General features: G+C 43.8%; 1 protein-coding gene across 1 annotated transcript; it reads right to left on the reverse strand.

The window, feature by feature from the left end:
* Positions 1–7,424: 7,424 nt before the first annotated feature.
* On the reverse strand, positions 7,425–10,489 carry CDCA4 (cell division cycle associated 4). The gene is given in 4 exon segments (XM_074149668.1): positions 7,425–8,180; positions 8,339–8,454; positions 8,457–8,616; positions 10,451–10,489. Coding segments are annotated over 4 exon segments (1,071 nt in total).
* Between the last annotated feature and the right edge of the window lie 8,434 nt (positions 10,490–18,923).

Genomic DNA, 18,923 nt, shown 5'->3' on the forward strand with positions numbered 1-18,923 from the left:
CAACTTTGATGAAAGATCAATCGCTTTTTTTCCGATTATTCAGCTGCAGAAAACTTGGGGTTTTACAAAACCCAACAGATTTTAACCCCTGTGTTGCCCGGTGGGGGCCGCGAAGGGGTAGGAGCAACGCGAAGGAAAGGTGAAGCAGCACAGAAAGCCACCGGTGACCCTTGCAGGACCCATTGCTGGTGGCGAGGGGACTGTCTCTCCGGGCCACCGCTCTCCTGCCGCCCGGTTGTCACCCATTTCTGGCCCACAGCTGTGCTCTGACCTGGCTGCTCGGGGGGGGGCGGTCACGGAGCACAGAAGGGGAGCCGCTGCTGCCAGAAGAAGCGTTAATGAATCCTTTTTGACAGGCTGCCGGGGCCGTGTCAGGGAGGAGGACACCTCCCCGAATGGTGGAGGGGTGACACCCCTACCCCGCTACGGTCCATCTGCTGCACCCCGTGTAAGCAGGGGACCGATGGGCAGCGCTTAGGGGGAGGAGTGGACCAAACATCCCCCCCCCCTCCATACCCTTTCCCTTCCCATCACGCGCTCTCCTTAAGCAGAAGAGTAACTTTTATAGATGTTGAAGATTCTTCCATCTGCTCAAGTCAACCAGGGACAACCAGGAGTCTCGCACCAGGACCGACCCCCTACCATATGCCGGGGATTATCTCCAAGGAACAGATAGGGGATGGGCGTACAAAGGTAGCTGGTGTGGAAGGGGCAAGTCTGGAAGGATCACGTCTAACGCTGCATATAAAAGGGTAATTTAACCAGCAGCACCGCCAAAGTGTTTTAATAACTTGAGCAAAAATCAAGTTTTCTAGATTTGACCCACCACTGGCCAAAACGACTCGTTCTCCAGACAACCCCATCGCGCCGGTACAGTGGATGATCCATTCCTCTCTACAGCTACAGCGAGTTAATGCCACACCTGAGCCACCCTGCCGTTCTCCTCCCGTTCAGCAAACCTACTGAAGACACCGCCACCCCTCACCCTGCTCTTCCCACTTACTAACTTTATGCAGTCAGCTGTTTTGTAACCAATTTGTGTTTTCTTTCCCAGAAACGGGTGCGCGTGCCTTCCACAGAAGGCGTTTCTAGAAAGGTCAGTCCTGTTTCATACCTGCTCTGACAAGATCTGTGAAAAAAATATTAACATGAAGTTGTTTAAATACACGCATAGGAACTTTGGATTTATGGCCCAACGTTTGGAGAAGTTAATAGAAATTACACAAAAATACACTGATTGTTTGCCAAGGCCTCTCTTGACAAAACTTTCTTTAAAAGGCCCTTACTTTCTCAAGTGAGATCATGTTCTAGGAGTCTTTAGCGCTCTCCCATTTTGCCTTAAATTAATCTTGAGGCAAACGGAGGATTTAATGTGGGGTTTTTTTTATGATTTAAACATGGTCTTTCAGTATGACTGTACCCGCTGCAGCAGGCCAGGGTACCGTTCTCATGAGCAACATTTTTGCTTTTGCAGCAAATTTCACATGAACCAGAAAAAAAAACCAACCCCGAAACCAATCAGGGTCTCTATATAACTCATCTGAAAGCATTACTGGAGGTCTGCTACTTACACTTACCTTCCTACTAGCATCTATTCAAAAGCACAGTTCCAGGAACACAGGAACTAACAAAGACTGCTTTCCTATGGATTTATGCCTGTGATTAATTACCTCTGTGTCTTAAGGTACAAGCTCTAATTGAAGCTGGTCTCATGCCTGGAAACATGGAAATGCCTCTCCTTTCTCTGGATATCAGTACAGAACACAGTTTTCTTCTGCGTTCTTCTTTTTCACCTGCACACTTTAAAAAAAAAAATATCTAAAAATGTAGGGATCTGCCAGATTTGGTTGAAATTAATTAGCTATTCTGAGGCTGAATGACAGAACGATCACGTATGCCGTACTTGAACAAGAAAGGGAGAAAGGGTAGTGCCTACTGCATCAAGCCTTGGTTGGTTTTACCGCATCCTTTTAGTAGTAAAGCCCCTGTGAACTACTAACTAATCCTACACTTACTCAGATTTAAAAAAAAAAAAAAGGCATGACTCAAGATGGTAATTTAAAAAAAAATCCCATCAGTATTGAGTATTTGTCAGAGTACTAAATAAGCCATTATTCTATTTTGTCAAAAGAATCACAATTTACAAGAAAAAGCGCTTTCTCCCTATACCTTTCAAACAAACCAGGCACAAAAGCAAACCACATTACTGGGCTTCAATTAAAATAGCCACTCAACGATTTTATCTTAAACTTTAGTCAGCTCACTGGACCGAAAAAATAAACCAAACCCAACACCCAGTACTTTCCACGTCTAGCATTTCTCTCAGTAACAATCTCAAATGCAGAAAAGTGGATTTGTTTTAAGTTCTGGTTTTCTCCTCCGAGTATTAAACTCTTTTGGTGGTGGGTTATTTTTTTGTTGTCGTTGTTAGCGCCATAACCTGCTTTTCCTTAAGCAGACTTGTTTTGGAAGGTCACACAACCCGAGGTTGAAGTTACATTACATTTTCTTGATCTCCAAAACTTGTCTGGAACTGGCACATGAAAAATGCGATAGGCTGTTCCGTTGTTATAACATTTCACTATTGCAATACTTACCTGCCACTTCCCACATGCTCCGAGGGGACTTCCAAATACAGCAGACAAGCAGATACGATTGCTTTTTAATTCTGTTTTTGCAAGAAGTCATGTAATCACCTGTAACTTCAATCATTCTTCCCTAAAAAGATGACAGTTGAAATTACTGAATGTTTTCCCTGCAATGGAAAGTTGCCTCTAGCTTTGTATTTTCCTCTTGACACGTTGGTTGTGCATCAACATTTACCACAATAATTCTTCAGGTAATAAACCACTCGTTTTGGGGGAATCTTGGTTAAGCAAAGGAGTAATTGTTTTTGAAAAAAAGCTACCATACACACTCATGAAAATCATGTCAGATAATGAAATTTTAGTACTTTTCACTGGCTTAAAAAATAAAATAAAAATTCACTTCAGACATCTGAAGCAAATCTCTTTCCTGATAACTTGAATTATTTAGTGAGATTTCATCTCTTCGTGGAACTTCCTTGAAAAAATAGTAAAATTTATCCTCACTGTCAACTTTGCAAGAGACAGCAAAAGGAGTTTAGATGATCCTTGTAAAAGCTTATAGTTGAATAAGCCAAGCCGACAAAAATATGTATTTTCCTAAGATGAGTACTTCGTTCATTGCAACTTGGTGGTTTTGTACTTTTAGTATTAGTCACATAGTGTGAAATCACACTCATTTAAGAGCTGATGAGCAATCAAAATTTGTCATGATCACTCATGGGTTTTTTTTTTTTTGCAAAAGGGACTATACATCCTCGGCCTGCGACATAAACACACTTTCACTTTGAACAAAAGTCAGCTTTGAAAGCATTCTTGTCTCATCCTAGATGTCAGCAAATAAATAGATATTCTTTTCATCCTAGCTTTTGATGGAGTTTTAGTTATAGGGGAATATGGAGCAAGTCGCAGAACTGTAAAGAAGTCATAGACTGAAATCAATATTCTGAGGCACAAGACATCCGTAACGGTTTGATAATTACAATATAAACTATACTATCAGTCAATTTACAATCATGCTTTCTAAAATGCCTACTAAAGCAGTCCAGACATCCCTCTGCATTTACCAGATTTGTTCTTTAGGCAAATATGGCTACATTCAGAGAGACAGCCGACGTCTTTTGCTGGATAAACTCAGAGCTGCGGAAGAGAGAGGGGATTAAAAAAACCCAACAAACACCAAACAAACAGGGAAGCGATAAACTTTCACGCCGTTGTGAACTCAGCCTGGATCCTCACACCGCTGCCTTGGCCGAACGGCCGAGCTCCAGAAGCTCCCTGTGTTCTGGATTTTCTTGCAAGGGAGAAGGAGGGAGGAAACCACAGGCACAGAGACAGAAAGGGAAGGATATTCAAGGTTACCTGAGAAGGAAGCAGATTTGATGTTAGCTGGTTTGCTTGAAAGTTGTCAGCCTTGTTTCAGACACGGCGTTGAACTGCCCTGCAAATTCCATGACTCTTTTCCCTAGGAGCACATAAAAGAAAAAAAGGCTGCTAGAAGTGGTAGCAAAAATCTTACAGAAGCCTTTTTGAATTTAACAGAGCTTAAGTGATTACCCATTTATATGTAGAAATTAAGAAAATCACCACCAGCAAGCATCATATCTTGCCATTTGTACTTACAGTTCACAAAGTAAGTATAAAATTCCCTGTATTGCAGGCACCCTATCATTACTGATGTCTCTCAGTGTCTTAGAGGAATATGTAAAGGGGAAACATACTGTATTAAGTGATGGATATTTAACTAAGACCTCTTTGGATTAGCAAAGAAATGACAATGCAAGTTAAAAAATAAGGCTTTTTTTTTTTTCTTTTATATATATAAAAAAAACCAACACAGAAATGAAGCCACCTGGACCGAGCAGCTGAATTAGACTGAGACACACCAATAAAACAGTAGGGAGACAAGCTGATTTTACACTGACTGGTCCTCCCAAAGTCGGACCAGTTCTAGGCACACGTCAGTTCTGCACAGTGACTCTGCGAGTTTCAGCAATACAAATTCTTATACCTGCTGAAGACTTGAGCCAAGATACCAGGCATGTAAAAGCACATAAGTTTTAAGACCGTAATAGAACAGGATGTATATTTCTGTTTAAATGCTTAACTATATAAATGCATGCTTACCTAATACCTTTCCTGTTAAGCCAAGCAGTCTCTACAAATTGCTCTAGCTAGACATAACTTCCTCGGTAAAGGAACGCACCCAGCTAGATGTTTCGTACTGTAGGGTACAGATATAGACATATATATATATATACACACACACGTGCATTTGACATATACAGTTTAAGAGTTATGAACAAATTACACTAATTCCTACCTGTAACATGGAGACCGATGCACACTAAGGAGGTGGGGAAGAGCACCTTTTTAAATATCTTAATGTGCAACTGCTCATTTAACAAACATGGAGGATGGGGAGGGAACCAGAGGGGAACACCCACAGTCGTTCTGTAGGCTTTGAACCGCAGTTTATAGCAATTTTAGGGGAAGTTTCCCGGAGGGACAGTAGATATTTAATTATTCAACTCAACCCTAATGTTCCCTTTATAATACTTTGAAACTTCCTGGTGCTCTGCTTTACCCTAACGCATCTGCTGTCCAATTCCGTGGGTCTATTCACACACAGCAAAGCACAAAGACAAGTTTCCTGTGGATTTGTAATTTGGAAGGAATCTCTGATACTGCAAACCAACACTGCCAAATAAAAGAGACTGTTAGGTCACTGTGAGAGATGACAGCTCACGTCAATACTTGTATCCTCCCGATGCAGGATGTACTACTGCAATACCTTTCAGTTGTGAGTGGGATCTCTATGAAGACCTGTAGCACTGGCATGTTTCTTCGGTCCAGCTGTATTATATGGACTGAACTTGCAAGTATCTATATGGTATTTCATAATTTAATACCAAGTTATTAATGAAGTTTTAATCGAGGAAGCAATGTTTAATTACTACAGTAGCTATGGATTATCTCATGTCCAAGTTTAATACAAAAGCAATTTTTAAATTTCACTGAAGACTCAAACCAACTGCATGGTTTCACGTGACTGAGTTAGTATGTCTTCAAGTTTGAAAAATTTAGCAAAGTGATATCATTTTTCCCCAAACCAGATGCTTCTAAAGCACTTACTGAAATCATAAGTTCAGTCGTCTCCTATTGTGGAGGTGACACTGGACTGTCTTTAACATCACCCTGCCCCCACCCTCCCCTCTTTAGGGGTTTGAGAATCTGAGAAGGATAGTGAGGAGTAGGTAAGGTCACTCACGGGCAGGCAGAGCCTGTCAGAGACACAGAAATGTACTCTCTTCATGTTCAGTGACTCGCTTGGTTCAGCTCTACAGAAAACAACAGAGTTACTGGCGGATCTCTTTCCCTGGCACAGCCAATGCTAACGCATTCCAGAAGCCAGTCTTTCCCCCCTTCTCTACCTCTCTGTTCGTTCAGGTTTCTCCCCCAGTACCAGCTCGTGAAAGTAAACATTTGTCATTTTATAACAAAATCATACACCATCTCTTTGCCAAGAAGTCTCATAGGAATAAGCTTAATTATATGCACTCTAAACCGAATGTGAGTACTTGAAGAAAAGAACACCATCCCATGTTGTATTATCTTTTCTTATTAAAAAAAGCCAAGAGGAAATCCTCGGTAAGAGTGGAGCATATTAATTATGACAAGACATCATGACACACCAGTTGAGACTTAAAGGCCGCTAAGAACATTTTTTGTAGCAATTAGTGCAAGATAGTTATCCCATATAAACAAATATTTGATGGTAGACTTCAGTGATAAACAATTCACTTGATGACATTTACATATAAATACACATAAATAAAAACCTACGTAATTTAGGTTTGTAGTTAACAAAAAATATGGTCTGAAATGAATTAAATGTAATTGTATCTAGTTGGATCGAAACTCTTCCTCTAACGATACTCAAGTACATGGGGTGTGAAAAGAGTAATTGTACAATTCTCAATTTAGTAAAGTACTACTCTATAAATAAACAGATTCATGAGAACAGCTCTTATATTTTAATGTAAGGTATAAAATCAGGTATTTACATTTACATACACTTTACTGAACTACATTGGGTAGCTCACAGTAAAAAAACATCCCTTTTTGAAAAGTCTTTTCAAAAATACATCAACTGCAGATATGATCAAAAGTTACTAAGTTAGCAGCTGACATAACATCTGTAGGAAAAATATATTTTAGGAAAATACCTGGAAAAATCTAAACACCAATAAACACTTTAAAACTATTTTTGAAGTAAAAATTGTAGCAAAAACCCAGAATAAACTAGCTAGGATAACAGGAACTATTGCATACTGCTCTTTAAGAGCCACGTAGCGACTTAGAACAGAAGCAGCAGATATGGTAGGAGTTATGTGGTGTAACAAAGTGGAAACCGGAGGAAAATAGAAAACCAGTTATGAAACTTCTCTCTATGTTTATTACCTTTTTTACTGGGAGAAGTATAAGAAAAAGATGAGAGATTGCCTCTCATTGAGCATATCCTCCATCAAAGGCTAAAAGAAACTGGAAAAAGGAACCCAATTTCAAGAGCCTTGGACCTCAAACTTAAAAACATTTACCGTATATACTTACAGTTCAATGGACAATAAATTGGATTATTACACTACAAGTTGCGGGTTAACTTTAAGAGTTAACACTATTTTGCAATATGAAGTGCTTTTTAAATATATATATATCTATATAATATATAGATATTTGTAAAATACACGTGCAGATTTGCTAGAACAAACTGTGGAAATAGCTTTCTCGAGTCTTTTTTTCCCAATTAACAGATCTTTATCTCGTACACAAGGAGTTTCAGGATTCAACAAGGATTTCCACAATATGATCAAGCTCATTAAGATCAGATTTGCAATTAGAGCTAGAAGTTGCCGTTGTTGGAGAAGAAAACGTTTCAAGCCCATCACAGTGTCCCATTTTTGTGTTGCTCATCATGCCTGTTAACATAGTATCAAGATCATAGTAAGAATTGTCAACTTCTGAAAATAGATCTTCAACAGAATTAGGACTTTTATTCTCCAGTGTCTCAAATATTTGATCTAATGATTTTTGAAAGTTTCCTTTATTTTCTTGTGGATTCTCCATTTCCCACACATTGCTCTGCAGGTTTCTTGGGGCTTGCGCTGAAGAGGCTGTTGACATAGTCTCTGAACTATCTTGTGCCTGGTCACTCTCAAAGTCTTTATTGAAAGTACTATAGCCTGGAACATGCTTTCCCTCAGCTTGTTCCCTAGATGAACGACAGAGGATGTCTGTGGAAACAAGACGATCCAGAGATGCCTGTCCTGTACTCTGTGTATTTATCATCTGCCAAGTCCCATCCTGAGTCATTTCCTCTTGGATCTGCCGTACCGTGTTGGCTATAAGTACCGAACGACAAAGGTTAGGTTCAACCAGCATGTGACACAGCTGAAGTTTAACCAAGGACATATCTAAAAGTGACTGCCGCTGAAGATTATATGAAGGAATAGCCTTAATACCAGCCAGAGTTCCTTCAATATCTTCTTCGCCATCAAAACATTTTCTCTTTAATCCTCGCACAAACATTGTGTCCTGTTAAAAAACAAAACAAAACAAAACAAAAAATTCTTGTACAACATAAAACAGCTCAAGAGGGAGGTGAAAAAAAGACTAAAAAGCAAACCAAAAAACTTTAATCTTAAATTTAAGCAGCAAATTCTTTTAAGATAGAAACATCAGAATTGTCATACCATGTTATAGAATGGCCAGTGTGGTACAACAGGGGTCAGGAACATATGGACTGGGTCCCAAAGACGGCACTCGGGAACCAAGGGTGAGCAGGTCCACAAGTCATGGCATCGGAGAGAGGCAGGAGCTCCCAGCTCCTGGCTCCCATTAAGTTCCACACTTGATGGAAGTCAGGAGCCGCTGCTTCGCACAGAAGCAAACATCTCAATGGCTGTATTTCACCTATTGGAGAGGCAGTTTCTCCTCGCTCCTCCCGAGTTTCTACTGGCATGTTTAACCTCTAATTTTGGAAATAAAAATACAACCCGGCACACCATCTTTAAAAGATTTGACCCCTCCAGTACATCAACACGCCTAACCAAGTAACATGAAAAAAATACCACGGGCAGCATGCTTGAAACAGCTTATTTTGGCTAAATAAGATCTATATTTGTTCCATATAACTTGAGACATTCAACCGAGGTGCCTAAAGCAATCCTTCTGGTTCCCTTACTCAGGTGAGTCAATGAACTGTGTAATTCCAGTATAAATTGTGTAAGTCCAGTAAGGATAGGCACAGTCATCCTTCTGTACGAGCTTCTGTACTTCTTTCCCAGTTGACTGTAAGAAAGCAAAATTCCCGCATTCCTAGTTTGGGTTCACCAGCTAAAAATAAGCGCATCCAGGCTTCTTATTATTTACAGCTGAAATCATTTGCTGAATTTTCCAAGGTATGACTTTCAAGCACTAGCCTCCAGATCTTCTTCTGAATTGCACTAATTTTGACAACAGTGCCCCACGCAAATATAGCGGCTGATCTCTTTGAAATACAAGGTAACTTTTTCTTTTTTTTGATGCAATAGATGTCACTTCTTTTAGTCTTACAAAAATTAGCTGTAAATGAAAGCTAGTACCTGATCTTTACATTTACGCACCTTTGTTATGTCCCTTTTAAGTCTTCTGTCCTAAGAATTCCATTTGCTTAATATTTGGGGATTTTTTTAATGTAGTAACCCAAACAAAACAAAGTTTTTCAAATAAAAGCCGATAAAAACAAAATACTATTGCAGTGTCTTTCTATATTACTTTCCATTTCCCTTGGTAAGCCCTAACCTCTGCCTTGCTTTTCTGGTTGCTACGGTATGTTCCACATATGTTCCAAAGAGCTCTCCCAGCTTTTTCAGAGTCACAAAAAATCCACCAAAGTGAAACAACATTGTTCTTTTCAAAATATGTTACATACTTATCTGCTCTGAAAACCTGGGGATAGCACAGTAGTGATAAAGATTTGGTCTGACTCTGTACACTTCTTATGCCGCTGTATAGATCCATGAAATAACCTCTTTTTTTTGGATCTGCTGACTCTTTAAGCGTTCTTTCCACTGAAGGTACAAAACTCTTTAGAAATTATAATATGCAGAGACAACAATATAGAATATATGAACTTGTTCTTATGTTCATTTTTCATAGACTTCTTAAAAGCTATGGATTACCAATATATTAAATGCTTTGGAAGTTTCTTTTACAATTTTCTCCCATAACTTAACGTATTTGCAGTATTCCCATTTTTAATACAACCCGAGCTTTTGATTGATAGTGCCTTTCCTAAATTTTTAGATATTCCTGCAACTTCCTATCAGAGGATATACCATTTAATTTTTTTCTACAAAGTAGTATGTACAGTAATTTCTAAACACACCCCTCTATATGAAACTTGACCTCTAGAGACAGCTTTTGGGACTACTAATCAACCATGTATGATTATGTCATCAAACATTAAAACACTCTGTGCAGAGTTTGAAGCTTCTTTTATTTTACCTTATATTCTTGTGAAGAATAATTAAAACTTCAACTGAATGTTATCCTGGTTTTCGTACTTTTACTACTCTAAGGAACACCAACAGAAGAAAACACAGAAGCAAACTTGAAAACCTCAATACATCACACACACTTGGGCGTGTAGAAGAAAAGGAAGAAATATTTATAGATTCTTTCACAGCTTTCACTGGATTTTTTTCTGTAACGCTTATTTCCAATTAGTATCTTACATCATAAAAACAGCTCTTTCACCCTGCTCCTGACACTGCACAAAATATTAGGCTACAGTTTAATTTAAGAAGCAAAAAGTTACATACCAGTAACTGTGTTTGATGTAGTCCTTCCTCTTCTCCCATGCTACTGAGCAAGAGTCCATACAGTAAAAGTTAGAGCACCACCTATCAAGTACCAGGAAGCAAGATGTCAGCCAAGTACAGGAGAGGCAGAACAAAATAGTTTCCCATTTCAGAAACTTATACACCTCTCTCTTCAATTGTTTCAGTATCTCTATTCTCACAACACTCCTACGAAGTTGAATAGTACGATTAAACCCAAGTTACAGCTAGAGCACAAAGGTGATTTGCCCAGCAAAATCTGGCAGAGGAGGAAACTGCCAGTTTAAGCCCACCTCCTAGGCTACTACCTGACCTTTGGACCAGCCTCTCCCTTATCCCTACACCTTTGCCATTTAAAGAACAAACAAAATCTTTAGCGATCATCTGAAAAATTTAAACGTTCATAAAGGCATATGCAAAGCTAGTCTTCATTGCTTTAATCACAAAACTATACAGTTTTCACCTTTGTTGTCCAAACCAATGTATCTCGGTAGCTTCTAGAGAAAAAGAGCAAGCACGCACAAATACAAAACTGAAACGTAGCAAAACCAGGGAGAGTTTTCCTTTACCAGCACAGAAATGTTATGACTAAGATTTACTTTGCAAGATGACAAGAATGAAAGTAATGACAGTCATTAAATTGTTTTAATTATGAAGGCTGAGTTTGTGAAACACATTTAAGACAAAATAAGATTTGATATACCAAATACAACTACCAAACGCATGCAGCAATTCCTCAGATTACCGAAACCTAAAAGAATGTTGCGTTTCAACAGGCTACAAAAACTTATACGATAAAATATGAAAACAATTCAGATACTTTTCTAGACATGTCTGTACAGTACAAGACAGTTCAATGTCTGCAACCGAAGTACATACCTAGAAAAGAAACAAGTAAAGAGGATGCACATGGACATCTATTTTTATTTTCTGTTGTGGTTGGTAACAAAAAATTTTTTGAAGCGTGCTTGATCTCAAAATTGGGGGGAGGTAGATGGTTGAAAAAGGACTTGGGGTGTGGGGGAGGTGCAGAAAACATGCTTTTCTCAAGAAAATGCATTCTTGTTAAAATACCACAACAAAAAACCCCACCTTAAACCCTCTCAAGACAAGATCTTTTGACACGATCCCAAAATATTCAGACTAAAATGCTGTTATGTCACAGAAACTGTATTTCAACCAACTCATGGTCTCATTCTCTTTTAGAACCTGAGCTCAGAGCAACATTCAAGACAGGGTATTGAGGCATATGAACTACAACTCCAGTGACACACCATATCAAATCAAGTATTTCTTATTTCTGTCAAACACCTTATGATCCTACAGAAGTTCAGAAGTTTTTGCTCCCTCAGTACACTTTCAAAACACTCTATAAATGAAGGGCAATCTCTTTGAGAGCCTGTATACAGTAATTATTTGAGTCCCCAGATTCCTACTAGATATGCTTTTAGTTTAAGGTAGGTGACAAGGGCATAAACTTTGTTTAAAAAAACCCAAACAAACAAAAACCCGCAGAAAACCTCTCAACAACTACAGATTAAGATGATGCAGTCATGAGAACAATAAATGAAAATATTTTCTGGCGCTATTTTGGATATCTGACAATTTTAGAGGAAGAGGCTTTGGCTGTTTGCCTCCCAAAACAGCAGACTGATACAGTGTTGATGGGAACGCGCGAGTTCTTGGTAAAAGAGCCACTATCACATCCACTAAACTAAAAGACATAGGGAATGTTGGCAGACCAGTCCAGTGTGTAATCTTTTAACGTACTAAAGAAGGAAACAGTTTCCCAATGCAATATAATAATGCGTAAGACCTGCTGCATGTGATTCTAGGTTCTTTCCTAGAGCAATAAACAAACCACGTGGACCTCTGTTAACATAAACTTAAAGAATATGCCCATCACAGCAATTCTGTCTTCAGATTCTACAAGTGGCATATGAGAGTGCCTCAGACCATGTTCTTAGTAAAAAAAAAAAAAAAAATTAACTTCACAGCCATTATGAGATGCAATTAAAACCTTGCAAATAAACAACCTTCCCCAGACTTCCCTGCACTATCTCCAAAAAGCACTCATCTCAAAAGAATACTAAATTTAAAACCTAATTAATTAAAAGGTAAGTATGTTTCTCTATTGATTTACATATTAACATACTCAAAAAGGTATTAGCCATCGTGTAAAACCTCTTAGTACGTGACAGTAAGATTGCTGCTGCTTTAGAAGCAAGATGTTCAAAATTCCCTGATAATTTCAAGCAGCATCTGTCTCTGTCCAAGAGGCAATATCTAGACTGGCTATATCATCTCCTTTCTTCCACTGTTATCCGAGTGTCAGGAACCCAAACTTAGTATGTTCAACTTAAGCGCTGTTTGAAATAGCTGTACAAAAAAAGCTGTCAAGACAACAGCTATCTGTAGCATATAATACAGTATGAAAAAAGGAGGTTTTAGGAGTTTTGGTGGCTTATTATTTTGATTTTCTTTTTTAATAGTAGCACAGGGAGCACAGTATGATGCAATTCATAAAAGTTTTGCTTTTGGGATCGACAAACTCCCAGTCTGCTTTACAAATAAGGTGCTTGAAATTTGATCCAATTCTTACTGGAGCATCAACTTACACATTCCAGATTCACAGTCATTTCAGATTCATGTATTAATATGCTGCCAAAAATACACTTAAGTACCCAAGGGAAAAAGTTGCTTCCTAAGAGCTGAGGTAACAGAGAAGATAGGAGATTTTAGCACTGTTCATCTTTAGGAGAAAGCAGAGAAGAACTACCCAGGTCAGTGCTGGAGGCTCACTTAAGCAGGGTGCTTTTTCTTTTTGTGCAACCACAAGTATAGTGATGACAGTTAGCATGGGAAGGTAAGAAGGTACAGCATCTCCCCTCTACCACTCTAGACAACCCCTCCACTCCAAAACTGTCCTTTACAACAGCCGTGGGGAGAAATCAAAGCTATGTGTAATGCTGAAAAGAAGATGGTAAGCCAGGTACTCCTCTTTAGGCATGCATATGTGCGTGTGGTTGTGCTGCAGACACAGGAGAGGGCTGGCAGGGCCAAAACCACCCCAATTCGGACCGGGACACCTACAAAGCACCGGGGTTTGGTCCACCCCCCGGGCGTAGGGGGCTGGCAGGCACCTCTCCAGGACAGGAGGACTTCAGAACGGGGCACTACCTCCCGAGGACGGCCAGGCTGGGACGCAAGGGGCAGCTGCACGCCCAGGGCAGGGGCGACGACAAGGCGGTACGAGGAGCAGAAGGCTCGTGGAAATGCCGACGACGGTATTCGGCGGCCGGGGCGGCTGAGCGGGGCAGAAGGCGGCCCGCCAGAGCCGGCGCGGAGAGGCGTGACCCGCGGGCGCGGCCGGGACGGGGAGGAAGCCCCGGCGCAGGCAGTGGCGGGGAGGGAGCGCGGCGGGGGGCCGAGGCGGCGTCGAACCGCGATGTGTGCTCTCGGGGAGCCGGGGGAGATCCCCGGCCACGGCACGCCGGCGGTGGGAGGGCAGCGGATGGGTTCCCGGGGGTAGAGGCGCGGGCGACGAGGCAGCGCGGCTGGGGAAGGGACTGCCGCCCTTGGCCCGCCCGTCCGCCCCGGCCCCCCCCCCCCCTCCCCCTTTTGCTGCTCCAACGGCCGCGGGCGGCGGTTACTCACCGTCCCGCGCGCCCAGCAAACGGCCCGCCGCCATTTTGAATCGGCTCCCTTCCTTCCGCGGGCGCCACCGGCACCGGCTCCCCCCACCCGCCACCTCCTCACGCGGAGCCCCAGGGGGAAGGCGGGCCGGGCCGGCACAGGCCCCCCCCGGCCCCGCCTGTCCTACTCACCACCTCGCCGCCGCTACTGTCGCTGCCGCCTAGCCAGCGCAGCAGCCCCCACTCCCGCCTCACCGACAGCTCCGCGCCTGAGGGGGGAGGCGGGGCCGGTCCCTACGGTTGGCCCCGCCTCCCCCCGCCCGCCATCTTATTGTCAAAGCCCACAAAGGAACCTGCTTCCTGCTCCCCGCCCCCGTCTTCCCGCCGGAGGGCGGGCCTTCCCCGGAAGCCACGCCTACAAAGGAATGACGGCTGCTTATTGGCTATCGCCCAACCACGCAGGCGCCGCTCACGGGCGCGATTGGCGGCGCTGTTGCCATGGCGCCCGGTCTCGCCCGCCCCCTCCCCCCGGCACCGCCTACGGGAGGCTGCGGGGTTGTCATGGCGGCCGAGCCCTTCCCCTCGGCCGTGAGAGGCTGACGGGAGGCGGAGGCGGGGGGCGAGGCGGGGCCGCCCCGATTTCAAACGGCAGCCAAGAGCCGGTGGCGTGTTTGGGCTCCCGGCCACAGGCTCCGGCGGGAACAGGTTCAGACTTGGCCCTGCTGTAGCCCGCGGGGCGCTCAGGGAGCCTCAAGTAGGGTAGGCCGCGCTGCCTCCCACGCTGGGCCTGGCCGCTCGCTGCCGGCGGGCGCCGCTTCCCTCAGGGCTGGGGAGCCCCCGCCCCCAACCGCTGCCGGCTGGTTCGTCCGCCTGCCCGCCCTCGCAGCCGCTTTCTCCTCTCCCCGGTGCTGCCGCCCGGCAGGGGGTGTCAGGCCTCACGACGCCATTAGCAAGGCTTGTGGCATTTCCTGTGTGGGCCCGGCCTCCCGGCCCCGCGCCTCGCAGCCCGAGGACGGGGGAAGCCACTTCCTTGGGGCGTTGAGGAGGGAAGGGGTGAAGCTTCGCACCCCTCGGGAAGCCACCGTCCTAAGAGTTCCAAGCGCCCTCCCTAAGCGAAAACAAAAAACCGAAAAACAACCCGAAAGCTTCGAACGCTGCCATGACTTCCAGCTCGATGCTGCTGCACATCTGCAAGTACTTAGGCCGACCCAGCGTTTCTCGGTCGCTTTCCCCCGTCTTGCAGCTATGTGCTGGCTGCCTCCAAAACCGCCAGAAGAGCTGGGGGGGGGGGGGGCGGGGAGGGAGCCGCGCTTGTCCCGGCTGCGGCTGCCGGGAGAGCCGCAGAGGCACGGCAGCTGCTGTCTCCAGCCTGCGGCGCGGACAGGGGGAGGATCTGCCGCTCCCGGTGGGGCGGGGAGCGAGGAGAGAAAGAAAATGGAGAAAGGGTAGGCTGGGCAGCAGGAGGAGGGGGGATATTAACTGGGCTTGGGGCTGAGGTTCGGTGGGAAAGGCTGTAAACAACAACTGAAAGCTCTAGCTTGATACGGGAAGGCAGTAGGAAATAACATTTCCATAGCAAAGCAAATAAGCTGTGGGACAAGGTAGGTTACAAAGTGCAGTATTTTCCCCTTGTTTTTTTGTTAGTTTTTTTTTTTTTTTACAGTTTCTTGCACTGCGCTTATGACATCATGGTGCAGAAATACGAGTCAAAACTTTGAAAGAACAAAACCACAAAGAGAGGTGTTCTCATGCTCTGTTCAGCTTGACGTTAGCTGCTTCTAGTTTCGCTGCAAAGGTTTCAAATAGGTAATCCCACAAGTTATCCCAAATCTGTCAAGAACCTTTGAGCCTCTCTGGACTTCCCTTTCAAGGCAGTGTGGGTACTGTTCCCTGGAGGATCACTGCTACAGGAGGTCATTGGTATTGCTCTTTCTAGTGATACCATCTATACATAAGTCCACTCTCTTTATCTTTTTTTTTTTTTTTCCCTTTTAGATACAATGAAAGGATCTTTACATTTTTGTTTGTGTTTTGTTTTTTTCCCCAATAAATTCTCCAGTGAAATAAGAGAATGTCTGGTGGCTAAAAACCGACATCATCTGTGTTTCTGATTAAGCCACTGAGAGAAAAATTGTACAAGGGTCTCAGCACTCCATCTTCTTTGAAAAGCTGAGAAACTATCTATGTCTCATCGAGGTATGACAAGATTTGATTATTCTTGGGAGTAAACAACTCTCACATCTCACATATGTGAGAAACAAAACTTGAAAAGTCAAAAGGGAAAAATCTGGACAGACCTATGCAAAACAATACAGCCCAAAGTACTTACTAGAAAGCAAAGAATCTCTGACAGGACTAAAATGGTGTTTTAAAGAATTTAGTTGAATTGTAACCATGATGTGATAAAGAGAATGATAAAGTTTTAGCTACAGGGTAAAGTTTTTCATCATCCCACTGGTTTCAGTAAATGAAATTTTAACACCAGAGTTAAAAAAAAAACCAGGTGAAAACCTGGCAATTTCCTAAACGGGTATTTATATATTAAAAAAGCGATCTCAGGCCAATCGCATGAAACTTTCGCAGCTGAGATAATCTGCAAGCGCAAGCAGAACTGATGTCGAAATTAAAGCTGAAGTTCTAGAGACAAATCGTGGGCAGAACTGGAAAGAAATGTCTGCAAAAAACAACCTAGTAGGGGAAACTGAAATGAAGACAATAACTGCATACAAAAAAAAAAAAAAGAAAAAAAGGGGAGGAAAATTACAGGTCAGAAATGGCAGGAGACTTTTAAATCCAAAAGTGATTCAGAATATGTGAAGAAGCTCAAAGCTTCTAGACAGTTGAGAGGCACTGCAGCTGGTGAGACACTGCAGAGCAACCTGCTTCCTGATGAAATGACTGACACGAGTGACAGGGAAGAAAATGATGCAAATCAGCTCAGCAGATCTCTCTGAGGAAGATGGGTCACGACTGGCACCCAGCAAAATCTTCAGAGCAAGTGGCAGCCCTGAGGGGATTTAAAAGCACTGGCAGCCTTTATAAAAGTGTAATTGCTGAAGAGGGGTGAATGGGATGCCCTTTTTGTCAGAAAACAGGAGGTACAGGGTTGGTTTAACAGGAGCAGGCATCTCCAAGTGGGTCCAAGGCACAGATGTGGGGGTTTATTTGAACTGGAGCCCCCACCCCAGAGCAGGAGGGCCGACTCAGGTGGAGCTGCTGTCCTGAGCCTCTCCCCTTGTCTGGGCAGTCCTTGTCCTCAGCGTGGATGAAGGACGGGCCTGGCTTCAGTCTGTGAGAGCTGCATGTGCACACAGGCTCCAGCTGTGCCACCTCCCCCATGACCTGTTGACGTGGCCCTGTTGGAACAGGTCCAGAGGAGGGCCACGAAGATGCTCAGAGGGCTGGAGCACTTCTCCTGTGAGGACAGGCTGAGAGAGCTGGGATTGTTCAGCCTGAAGAAGAGAAGGCTCCAGGGAGACCTTATAGCAGCCTTCCAGTACCTGAAGGGGCCTACAGGAGAGATGGGGAGGGACTCCGTCAGTGTGGCGATAGGATGGGGGGTAATGATTTTAAATTGAAAGAGGGGAGATTTAGGTTAGATATTAGGAAGAAATTCTTTACTGTGAGGGTGGTGAGGCACTGGAACAGGTTGCCCAGAGAAGTTGTGGATGCCCCATCCCTGGAAGTGTTCAAGGCCAGGCTGGATGGGGCTTTGAGCAACCTGCTCTAGTGGGAGGTGTCCCTGCCCCTGGCAGGGGGCTTGGAACTTGGTGATTTTTAAGGTCCCTTCCAATCTAAACCAGTCTGTGATTCTGTGACTGAGTGGCAGCAGGAACCGTTTTGGCAGCTGGCTCTGGCATTCCCCATCCCATGGCTCGCCTGCTCCGGCAGAGATCCTGCTCTCCCGGGAGCTCTGGGGAGAGCAGGGCTGCCTCTTTCTCCAGCGGTGGCTGGTACCAAGTGGTGTGACCTGCATGCCATGCTTGTTGGAAATCAGCCACTACTCCCTTCCTCCCAGCCCCCTTCTTTCCCTTCTGGAGCAAGCCCGTGCTGGGCTGTGCTTGATGCCTCGGGAGCTTTGCAGCTCCTTTCTCAGAGCTGCTCAGCTCCTGCTGAGCTGGCCAGACTTTCACACATCAGCGGTGACGGGAAGGCTGGTTTAGAGTTGGACGGCGTTTATAAAACCGCAGAAATTAATAGGAACTCAATGGCTGGGAGCAGGGCTGAAACTGCATTTTCAAAAGAAGAAAAAAAAAAACCCCGACGTCAGAATTTCCAGTTTATTTGTGCAATTTTTAGCTGCATAAAGGATCTCAGTCAGTGACATTTCCACGTTACAAATTGCTATAATAATAGTGAGGTTTATCAGTTTTAAAAGGCTAATGCTGATAATCTTTATGTAGGTGAATAAGAAACAGAAATACACGCAGAATGAAGTTCCTCAGTTTCCACTGGGGCATTGCACTGATATTATTTCTAGCCCGTGGAAAGGTCTCTCTGAGGGAGTGTTTCTTGGGCTCTGACAGGCACTATCTCTTACTCCGTGTTTGTACGAGGCTTAGCGCGGTGTTTCACAACCGGTGGCTTGCAAGCCCTCAGATAAAGAGGGTAGGAAAATTAGTCAGGAGGTTGCTTAAGCTTTAAAACAAATAGTTTTCAGTGAGATAGGACGGAGCCCTGTCTCAATACCTATACCGAGCTGACAAACGAAGCGTTTTCCACTCACTCTGCGCTGGTGTGTGGCTGCAGAGTTTTCTGTCTCTGATCCGAGGGCCCCGGGGTTTTATGTAGCTGGGCGAACAGTTCAGAGCATGGTTGTG

This window comes from Numenius arquata, chromosome 6, assembly GCF_964106895.1.
Source record: "Numenius arquata chromosome 6, bNumArq3.hap1.1, whole genome shotgun sequence".
Taxonomy (NCBI): domain Eukaryota; kingdom Metazoa; phylum Chordata; class Aves; order Charadriiformes; family Scolopacidae; genus Numenius; species Numenius arquata.